This window comes from Oncorhynchus keta, unplaced genomic scaffold (assembly GCF_023373465.1).
Source record: "Oncorhynchus keta strain PuntledgeMale-10-30-2019 unplaced genomic scaffold, Oket_V2 Un_scaffold_6470_pilon_pilon, whole genome shotgun sequence".
Classification (NCBI taxonomy): domain Eukaryota; kingdom Metazoa; phylum Chordata; class Actinopteri; order Salmoniformes; family Salmonidae; genus Oncorhynchus; species Oncorhynchus keta.
Window position 1 is genome coordinate 15,772 of NW_026290984.1, and position 11,729 is coordinate 27,500.

General features: G+C 39.4%; 1 protein-coding gene across 1 annotated transcript in view; it reads right to left on the minus strand.

Annotated features, from left to right (window-relative positions):
- Positions 1 to 7,903: 7,903 nt before the first annotated feature.
- LOC127929324 (dorsal-ventral patterning tolloid-like protein 1) overlaps positions 7,904 to 11,729 on the minus strand; it is a 98,195-nt gene continuing 94,369 nt past the window's right edge. The window contains exons 17-18 of the mRNA XM_052517294.1: positions 11,225 to 11,394; positions 7,904 to 10,554 (exon numbers count right to left, since the gene is read on the minus strand). Of these exons, the coding sequence (XP_052373254.1) occupies positions 10,420 to 10,554; positions 11,225 to 11,394 (305 nt within the window). The 3' untranslated portion in view covers positions 7,904 to 10,419. The remainder of the gene's footprint in view (positions 10,555 to 11,224; positions 11,395 to 11,729) is intronic.

Below are 11,729 nucleotides of genomic sequence, written 5' to 3' on the forward strand. Positions count from 1 at the left end.
GGCCCTACGGTCTAACCCCTAGTCTCTATGTAGGGCCCTACTTTAGACCAGGGCCCTACGGTCTAACCCCTAGTCTCTATGTAGGGCCCTACTTTAGACCAGGGCCCTACGGTCTAACCCCTAGTCTCTATGTAGGGCCCTGCTTTAGACCAGGGCCATACGGTCTAACCCCTAGTTCCTATGTAGGGCCCTACTTTAGACCAGGGCCCTACTTTAGACCAGGGCTGATATGACTGTGGAGAAACAAATAACAGTGTGGAACAAAATATCACAAACTATTTTTATAGTGAATTGCTTCTAAAAATTTTTTACCAGATCTGAATCCCAAATGACTCTCTATTCCCTATATAGTCCACTGACCCCATAGGAACCAGATCTGAATCCCAAATGACTCTCTATTCCCTATATAGTCCACTGAGCCCATAGGAACATGATCTGAATCCCAAATGACTCTCTATTCCCTATATAGTCCACTGAGCCCATAGGAACCAGATCTGAATCCCAAATGACTCTCTATTCCCTATATAGTCCACTGAGCCCATAGGAACATGATCTGAATCCCAAATGACTCTCTATTCCCTATATAGTCCACTGAGCCCATAGGAACATGATCTGAATCCCAAATGACTCTCTATTCCCTATATAGTCCACTGAGCCCATAGGAACCAGATCTGAATCCCAAATGACTCTCTATTCCCTATATAGTCCACTGAGCCCATAGGAACCAGATCTGAATCCCAAATGACTCTCTATTCCCTATGTCGTCCACTGAGCCCATAGGAACATGATCTGAATCCCAAATTACATTGGGTCACTGCACTACGAGGACCAACCCTATGGGTCGTTCTGGATCAGACTGGATCAGACTGCACTACTAGGGCCAACCCTATGGGTCGTTCTGGATCAGACTGGATCAGACTGCACTACTAGGGCCAACCCTATGGGTCGTTCTGGATCAGACTGGATCAGACTGCACTACTAGGGCCAACCCTATGGGTCGTTCTGGATCAGACTGGATCAGACTGCACTACTAGGGCCAACCCTATGGGTCGTTCTGGATCAGACTGGATCAGACTGCACTACTAGGGCCAACCCTATGGGTCGTTCTGGATCAGACTGGATCAGACTGCACTACTAGGGCCAACCCTATGGGTCGTTCTGGATCAGACTGGATCAGACTGCACTACTAGGGCCAACCCTATGGGTCGTTCTGGATCAGACTGCACTACTAGGGCCAACCCTATGGGTCGTTCTGAATAAGACTGGATCAGACTGCACTACTAGGACCAACCCTATGGGTCGTTCTGAATCAGACTGCACTACTAGGGCCAACCCTATGGGTCGTTCTGGATAAGACTGGATCAGACTGCACTACTAGGACCAATCCTATGGGTCGTTCTGAATCAGACTGCACTACTAGGACCAACCCTATGGGTCGTTCTGAATCAGACAAGGCGACATTGGGAATCACCCCACGTATATGTTTTTAGGAAAAATAAATAAAACGCATTTTTAAAATGTATTTCATTTACTGTAATAAAAAAAATATATATTGACCAAACACCTGTCTGTCTACCTGTCTGTCTACCTGTCTGTCTACCTGTCTACCTGTCTGTCTACCTGTCTACCTGTCTACCTGTCTGTCTGTCTGTCTGTCTGTCTGTCTGTCTGTCTGTCTGTCTGTCTGTTTGTCTGTCTGCCTGTCTGTCTGACTCATTTATTTTAACAGGTAGGTTATTATATAGGTTAGTACTGTACTATATAGGTTATTGCTGTACTATATAGGTTAGTACTGTACTATACATGTTAGTCCTGTACTATATAGGTAATTACTGTACTATATAGGTTAGTACTGTACTATATAGGTTAGTACTGTACTATATAGGTTAGTACTGTACTATATAGGTCATTACTGTACTATATAGGTCCGTACTGTACTATATAGGTCAGTACTGAACTATATAGGTTAGTACTGTACTATATAGGTTAGTACTGTACTATATAGGTTAGTACTGTACTATATAGGTCATTACTGTACTATATAGGTTAGTACTGTACTATATAGGTCAGTACTGTAATATATAGGTCAGTACTGTACTATATAGGTTAGTACTGTACTATATAGGTTAGTACTGTACTATATAGGTCATTACTGTACTATATAGGTCATTACTGTACTATATAGGTTAGTACTGTACTATATAGGTCAGTACTGTAATATATAGGTCAGTACTGAACTATATAGGTTAGTACTGTACTATATAGGTTAGTACTGTACTATATAGGGCATTACTGTACTATATAGGTTAGTACTGTACTATATAGGTCATTACTGTACTATATAGGTTAGTACTGTACTATATAGGTCATTACTGTACTATATAGATTAGTACTGTACTATATAGGTTAGTACTGTACTATATAGTTTAGTACTGTACTATATAGGTCATTACTGTACTATATAGGTTATTACTGTACTATATAGGTCATTACTGTACTATATAGGTTAGTACTGTACTATATAGGTTAGTACTGTACTATATAGGTTATTACTGTACTATATAGGTCATTACTGTACTATATAGGTTAGTACTGTACTATATAGGTTAGTACTGTACTATATAGGTCATTACTGTACTATATAAGTTAGTACTGTACTATATAGGTTAGTACTGTACTATATAGGTTAGTACTGTACTATCTAGGTTAGTACTGTACTATATAGGTCATTACTGTACTATATAGGTTCAACCCTATATAGGTCAGTACTGTACTATATAGGTTGTACTGTACTATATAGGTTAGTACTGTACTAGAGGTTGTACTGTACTATATAGGTCATTACTGTACTATATAGGTTAGTACTGTACTATATAGGTCAGTAATGTAATATATAGGTCAGTACTGTACTATATAGGTTAGTACTGTACTATATAGGTTAGTACTGTACTATATAGGTCATTACTGTACTATATAGGTCATTACTGTACTATATAGGTTAGTACTGTACTATATAGGTCAGTACTGTACTATATAGGTTAGTACTGTACTATATAGGTTAGTACTGTACTATATAGGTCATTACTGTACTATATAGGTTAGTACTGTACTATATAGGTTAGTACTGTAATATATAGGTCAGTACTGTAATATATAGGTTAGTACTGTACTATATAGGTTAGTACTGTACTATATAGGTTATTACTGTACTATATAGGTTAGTACTGTAATATATAGGTTAGTACTGTACTATATAGGTTAGTAGTGTAATATATAGGTTAGTACTGTACTATATAGGTTAGTACTGTACTATATACGTTAATACTGTACTATATACGTTAGTACTGTACTATATAGGTTAGTACTGTACTATATAGGTTAGTACTGTACTATATAGGTCATTACTGTACTATATAGGTTAGTACTGTACTATATAGGTTAGTACTGTACTATATAGGTTAGTACTGTACTATATAGGTTAGTACTGTACTATATAGGTTAGTACTGTACTATATAGGTCATTACTGTACTATATAGGTTAGTACTGTACTATATAGGTTAGTACTGTACTATATAGGTTATTACTGTACTATATAGGTCATTACTGTACTATATAGGTTAGTACTGTACTATATAGGTCAGTACTGTACTATATAGGTCATTACTGTACTATATAGGTTAGTACTGTACTATATAGGTTAGTACTGTACTATATAGGTCAGTACTGTACTATATAGGTTATTACTGTACTATATAGGTCATTAATACTATATAGGTCATTACTGTACTATATAGGTTAGTACTGTACTATATAGGTCAGTACTGTAATATATAGGTTATTGCTGTACTATATATGTTAGTCCTGTACTATATAGGTCATTACTGTACTATATAGGTTAGTACTGTACTATATATGTTAGTCCTGTACTATATAGGTCATTACTGTACTATATAGGTTAGTACTGTACTATATAGGTTAGTACTGTACTATATAGGTTAGTACTGTACTATATAGGTCATTACTGTACTATATAGGTTCGTACTGTACTATATAGGTTAGTACTGTACTATATAGGTTAGTAGTGTAATATATAGGTTAGTACTGTACTATATAGGTTAGTACTGTACTATATACGTTAATACTGTACTATATAGGTTAGTACTGTAATATATAGGTTAGTACTGTAATATATAGGTCATTACTGTACTATATAGGTTAGTACTGTACTATATAGGTTAGTACTGTACTATATAGGTCATTACTGTACTATATAGGTTAGTACTGTAATATATAGGTTAGTACTTACTATATAGGTTAGTAGTGTAATATATAGGTTAGTACTGTACTATATAGGTTAGTACTGTACTATATAGGTTAGTACTGTACTATATAGGTCATTACTGTACTATATAGGTTAGTACTGTACTATATAGGTTAGTACTGTACTATATAGGTTAGTACTGTACTATATAGGTTAATACTGTACTATTTAGGTTAGTACTGTAATATATAGGTTAGTACTGTAATATATAGGTTAGTACTGTACTATATAGGTTAGTACTGTAATATATAGGTTAGTACTGTAATATATAGGTTAGTACTGTAATATATAGGTTAGTACTGTAATATATAGGTTAGTGCTGTAATATATAGGTTAGTACTGTACTATATAGGTTAGTACTGTAATATATAGGTTAGTACTGTAATATATAGGTTAGTACTGTAATATATAGGTTAGTACTGTAATATATAGGTTATTACTGTAGTATATACAGTGCATTCAGAAAGGATACAGACCCCTTCCCCTTTTCCATTTTTAGTTACTTTACAGCCTAATTCTAAAATGGATTCAATTACTTGTTTTATCAGTAATCTACACACAATACCCCATAATGACATCACAATACCCCATAATGACATCACAATACCCCATAATGACATCACAATACCCCATAATGACATCACAATACCCCATAATGACAAAACAAAAGAGGATTTAAGAAGAACACTATTGAAATGAGGAATTAGGACCAATCATCAACCCCCAGTAGAGGAGCTCAGTGAATGTACAATCAAATAAGGTGGTATTGGTCAGGTACACACATATTATTAGATGTTGTCCCAGGTTCAGCTAAATGCTTCTGTTCCCAGATCTAACAGTGATACCTAACAATACAAAAACAACACACACAAACAACTCCCACAAATGAAAAAGAAAGGAATTAAGAAATATCGGAACGAACAATGTCAGAGTCCCAAATATAAATATACAGTCTCATTCGGGAAGTATTCAGACCCCTTGACTTATTCCACATTTTAAGACCTTTCAGCGATATTCTAAAATGGATTAAATATATTTTCTTCATCATCAATCTACTCATAATACCCCATAATGACATCACAAAACCCCATAATGACACCATACCGCATAATGACATCACAATACCCGATAATGACATCACAATACCCCATAATGACATCACAATACCCCATAATGACATCACAATACCCCATAATGACATTACAATACCCCAGAATGACATCACAATAACCCAGAATGACATCACAATAACCCAGAATGACATCACAGTAACCCAGAATGACAAAGTGAAAACAGGTTGTTAGAAATGTTTTCAAATTTATTTAAAAAAATAACAGGAAACCTAATTTACTTATTAAGCATTCAGACCCTTTGCTATGAGACTCGAAATTGGCTCTCATGAGGAGCGCCACAGGAAGGGAAGACCCAGAGTTACATCTGCTGCAGAGGATACGTTCATTAGAGTTACCAGCCTCAGATTGCAGCCCAAATAAATGTTTCACAGAATTCAAGAAACAGACACATCTCAACATCAACTGTTCAGAGGAGACTGTGTGAATCAGGCCTTCATGGTCGAATTGCTGCAAAGAAACCACTACTGAAGGACACCAATAATAATAAGAGACTTGATTGGGCCAAGAAATACGAGCAGTGGACATTAGACCAGTGGAAATCTGTCCTTTGGTGTGGTGAGTCCAAATTTGCGATTTTTTTTGTTCAATCCACCATGTCTTTGTGAGACGCAGATAAGGTGAACGGTTGATATCCGCAGGTGTGGTTCCCACCGTGAAGCATGGAGGAGGAGGCGTGATGGTGCTTTGCTGGTGACACTGCCTGTGATTTATTTAGAATTCAAGGAGCGATACGCCATCCCATCTGGTTTGCACTTAGTGGAACTATCATTTGTTTTTCAACATTACCTTTGGGCTTTTTGACCAAGAAGCAAATGGGCTTTTTGACCAAGAAGGAGAGTGATGGAGTGCTGCATCAGATGACCTGGCTCACCCCAATTTAATTAAATGAGTTTGACTGCAGAGTGAAGGAAAAGCAGCCAACAAGTGCTCAGCATTTGTGGAAACTTCTTCAAGACTGTTGGAAAAGCATTCCAGGTGAAGCTGGTTGAGAGAATGCCAAGAGTGTGTAAAGCTGCCATCAAGGTAAAGGGTGGCTACTTTGATGTACCTAAAATATTCTTTAATAATGCCCCCTTAATAATGATGTTTACATATCTTGTATTACTCATCTCATATGTATATACTGTTTTTTATACCATCTACTGCATCTTACCCATACCGTGCGGTCATCGCTCATCCATATATTTATATGTACATATTCCTATTCCATCTCTTTAGATGTGTGTGTATTAGGTAGTTGTTGTGAAATTGTTAGATTACTTGTTAGATATTACTACACGGTCGGGAACTAGAAGCACAATAATTTCTCTACACACGCATTAACATCTGCTAACCATGTGACCATTAACATCTGCTAACCATGTGACCATTAACATCTGCTAACCATGTGATCAATAACATCTGCTAACCATGTGACCAATAACATCTGCTAACCATGTGACCAATAACATCTGCTAACCATGTGACCAATAACATCTGCTAATCATGTGACCAATAACATCTGCTAACCATGTGACCAATAACATCTGCTAACCATGTGACCAATAACATCTGACCTAACCATGTGACCATTAACATCTGCTAACCATGTGACCAATAACATCTGCTAACCATGTGACCATTAACATCTGCTAACCATGTGACCAATAACATCTGCTAACCATGTGACCATTAACATGCTAACCATGTGACCAATAACATCTGCTAACCATGTGACCAATAACATCTGCTAACCATGTGACCAATAACATCTGCTAACCATGTGTGACCATTAACATCTGCTAACCATGTGACCAATAACATCTGCTAACCATGTGACCAATAACATCTGCTAACCATGTGACCAATAACATCTGCTAACCATGTGACCAATAACATCTGCTAACCATGTGACCATTAACATCTGCTAACCATGTGACCAATAACATTGGCTAACCATGTGACCAATAACATCTGCTAACCATGTGACCATTAACATCTGATAACCATGTGACCATTAACATCTGATAACCATGTGACCAATAACATCTGCTAACCATGTGACCAATAACATCTGCTAACCATGTGACCAATAACATCTGATAACCATGTGACCAATAACATATGATTTGAAATATGTGTTATTTCATAGTTGTGATTTAAAATATATTTTGATTTGGTTACTACATGATTCCATATGTGTTATTTCATAGTTCTGATGTCTTCACTATTATTCTACAATGTAGAAAATAATGAAAATAAAGAAAAACCCTGGAATGATGTGAGGTGTCCAAACTGTTGATTGGTACTGTACATACACTGACACTCCAACACACACACACACACACACACACACACACACACACACACACACACACACACACACACACACACACACACACACACACACACACTCAGATCATCATGACTGCCGTGTCATTCAGTAGTCATTTACAACACGAACCAGAGTCATCTTTTACCTGTGTGTAGTTTTAATGACTCAGCATAGAGAGGAAGACATTTTTGTTCCTTAGAACTACAAACATGGAGGAAATATGATAGAACAGAACTACAAACATGGAGGAGAGAGAGGTCTAGACAGATCCTACAGAGGGACAGGATTACCAGGAGCTTGGCACATACAATACATGAGACGACTCTTTACACACACACACACACACACACACACACACACACACACACACACACACACACACACACACACACACACACACACACACCTGACCAGTTTCCTCTTTTGTCTTATTTAACAATAAATCTTTCAAGTTCTGCAAACTCATTGTCAAATCAAATTATTCAAAACAAACACACAAGCAAACAACAACTAATGTTAGAGAGACTCAAGAACGTACATTTGGTTCTAAGGCAATATAAGTGCTGTCAAAACCCAACGTTGTCAGGACGTTTTCAGAAGAACGTTGTCAGAAAGACATTGTCTCTCAGTTTGTATAAAGTTTGTCAGAACGTTGTCAGAACGTTTTCTAAACAGAACATTGTCATGACTTTGTCAAACCTCAAAAACGGTCAGAACGTTGTCAGCACCGTAAATTGTCTGGACGTTGTCTGAACGTCGTCTCTCGGTTTGTATGAGGTTTGTCTGAAACGTTGTCTGAACATTGTCTGAACAGGAAGTTGTCAGAAAGTTATCAGGATGTTGTCTCTCATTTTGTATAATGTTGCCTCAGCGTTACCTCATGCTTCTCTCAGTCAGTCAGCCAATCAGTCAGTCAGCCAGTCCATCAGTGAATCAGTTAGCCAATCAGTCAGTCAACCTGTCAAACAGCCAATCAGACAGTCAGTCAGACAGTCAATCAGTCAACCAGCCAATCAGCCAGTCAGTCAGCCAGTCAATCAGTCAACCAGCCAATCAGACAGTCAGTCAGCCAGTCCATCAGTGAATCAGTCAGCCAATCAGTCAGTCAGCCAGTCCATCAGTGAATCAGTCAGCCAATCAGTCAGTCAGCCAGTCCATCAGTGAATCAGTCAGCTAATCAGTCAGTCAGCCAGTCCATCAGTGAATCAGTCAGCTAATCAGTCAGTCAGCCAGTCCATCAGTGAATCAGTCAGCTAATCAGTCAGTCAGCCAGTCCATCAGTGAATCAGTCAGCCAGTCAATCAGTCAGCCAGTCCATCAGTGAATCAGTCAGCTAATCAGTCAGTCAGCCAGTCCATCAGTCAGCCAGTCAATCAGTCAGCCAGTCCATCAGTGAATCAGTCAGCCAATCAGTCAGTCAGCCAGTCCATCAGTGAATCAGTCAGCCAGCCAATCAGACAGTCAGTCAGACAGTCAATCAGACAGTCAGTCAGCCAGTCAATCAGTCAACCAGCCAATCAGACAGTCAGCCAGTCAATCAGCCAGCCAATCAGCCAGTCAATCAGTCAACCAGCCAATCAGACAGTCAGTCAGCCAGTCAATCAGTCAACCAGCCAATCAGACAGTCAGCCAGTCAATCAGACAGTCAGTCAGACAGTCAATCAGACAGTCAGTCAGCCAGTCAATCAGTCAACCAGCCAATCAGACAGTCAGTCAGCCAGTCCATCAGTGAATCAGTCAGCCAATCAGTCAGTCAGCCAGTCCATCAGTGAATCAGTCAGCCAGTCAGACAGTCAGTCAGCCAGTCAATCAGTCAACCAGCCAATCAGACAGTCAGCCAGTCAATCAGACAGTCAGTCAGCCAGTCAATCAGTCAACCAGCCAATCAGACAGTCAGTCAGCCAGTCAATCAGTCAACCAGCCAATCAGACAGTCAGTCAGTTAGCCAGTAAAATAGTCAGCCAGTCACTCAGTCAAATAGTCAGCGACTCAGCCAGCCAAACAGCCAGTCAGTTAGTTAGTCACTCCAGTTCCAGTATTAAATCCAGTTCCTGTTCACACTCCAGTTTCAGAATTTAATCCAGTTTCCGTATTTAATCCAGTTTCAGTATTTAATCCAGTTTCAGTATTTAATCCAGTTTCAGTATTTAATCCAGTTTCAGTATTTAATCCAGTTTCATTATTTAATCCAGTTCCCGTTGTTAAAGCAGTTTCAGTATTTAATCCAGTTTCAGTATTTAATCCAGTTTCAGTTTTTAATCCAGTTTCAGTATTTAATCCAGTTCCCGTTGTTAAAGCAGTTTCAGTATTTAATCCAGTTTCAGTATTTAATCCAGTTCCCGTTGTTAAAGCAGTTCCATTAATCCTGTTACAGTGTGAAGCTGTGATCCAGTCTCTCTTCACATGTCGTCCTCAGAGTTCTAGAAGCTCCCCTGTTAAGAGATGGACTGATCAGTCCTCCCCCTCTCTCCTCTGGTTCTCACCCACACTCACTCCTCCCCTCAAAACAGTGTGTGTGTGTGTGTGTGTGTGTGTGTGTGTGTGTGTGTGTGTGTGTGTGTGTGTGTTTGGCGCCTGTCAGTCAGAGGAGGAAAGGGGCCTGTGGTTGTCTTGTCGGCACAGTGAGGCTAGGGATCTGGGTGTTGTGACATCACTTCCTGGTGTGAAGGTTCTGCTGGAACTGGGTGCTGGTGTAGCGGATGTGGAACCCCTTCTTACTGATGGTGTCGTCGCTATGGAAACGGATCAACACCGCGTCACCCGCAGAGTAGATCTCCTCTCTGGGCTAGGGAGGGAGGACGAGAGATGACAGGATGAGAGGGAGAGAGAGAGAGAGAAAGAGATAGAGGGATCAGAGAGACAGAGAGAGAGAGAGAGAGAGACAGAGAGAGCGAGAGAGACACACAGAGAGACAGAGGGGGATCAGAGAGAGAGAGAGGTAATGTAGAGGTGAGAAGATGGAGGATACAGATAATAATAGTAGATGAAAACATACAGTACAGTTCACTATTTCTTCTAAAATAAATAAAAAACATTATCCACACATTGTTGGATTTTCAACATTGCAACAAACACTGCTACCCAGAGCTAGTTCCTGGTTACCCTGCCTACGGCCAAGATAACTGACAACAAATACTGGTAACCAGGGCTAGTTCCTGGGTAACCAGGGCTAGTTCCTGGTTACCCTGCCTAAGGCCAAGATAACTGACAACAAATACTGGTAACCAGGGCTAGTTCCTGGGTAACCAGAGCTAGTTCCTGGTTACCCTGCCTACGGCCAAGATAACTGACAACAAATACTGGTAACCAGGGCTAGTTCCTGGTTACCCTGCCTACGGCCAAGATAACTGACAACAAATACTGGTAACCAGGGCTAGTTCTGGTGACATAGGTTATGTATGTGATTAAATAGCATTCAATGACACCTACCCCATCTACCCCCCTCCCATCCTTACCCCAGAACCACAGAACCGTCCCAGTCTGTGTGAGTTAGAGTCATAACCATCGTACAGCTCTATGTAGTCATAACCACAGTCCGCCTCCTCCTCCACCTCGAAGGTCGTAAAGGTCAACTCTATTCCGTAACCCTCCTCTGACGTCACCAACCACTCACAGTCCGTATGGCCTGGAGAGAAGAGGAGAGCAGAGAGGAGACGAGTGTACAGTAGAATAGAGTAAAATAGAGTAGAGTAAAATAGAGTAGAGTAGAGTAAAATCGAGTATAGTAGAACATATTAGAATAGAGTAGAATAGAACAGAGTAGAGTAAAATAGAGTAGAGTAGAGTAAAATAGAGTAGAGTGGAGTAGAGTGGAGGAGAGTAAAATAGAGTAGAGTAGAATAGAATAAAATGGAGTAGAGTAGAACAGAGTAGAGTACAAAAGAGTAGAGAAGAGTAGAATATATTATAATAGAGTAGAATAGAATAGAGTAGAATAGAGTATAATATAGTTGCATGGAA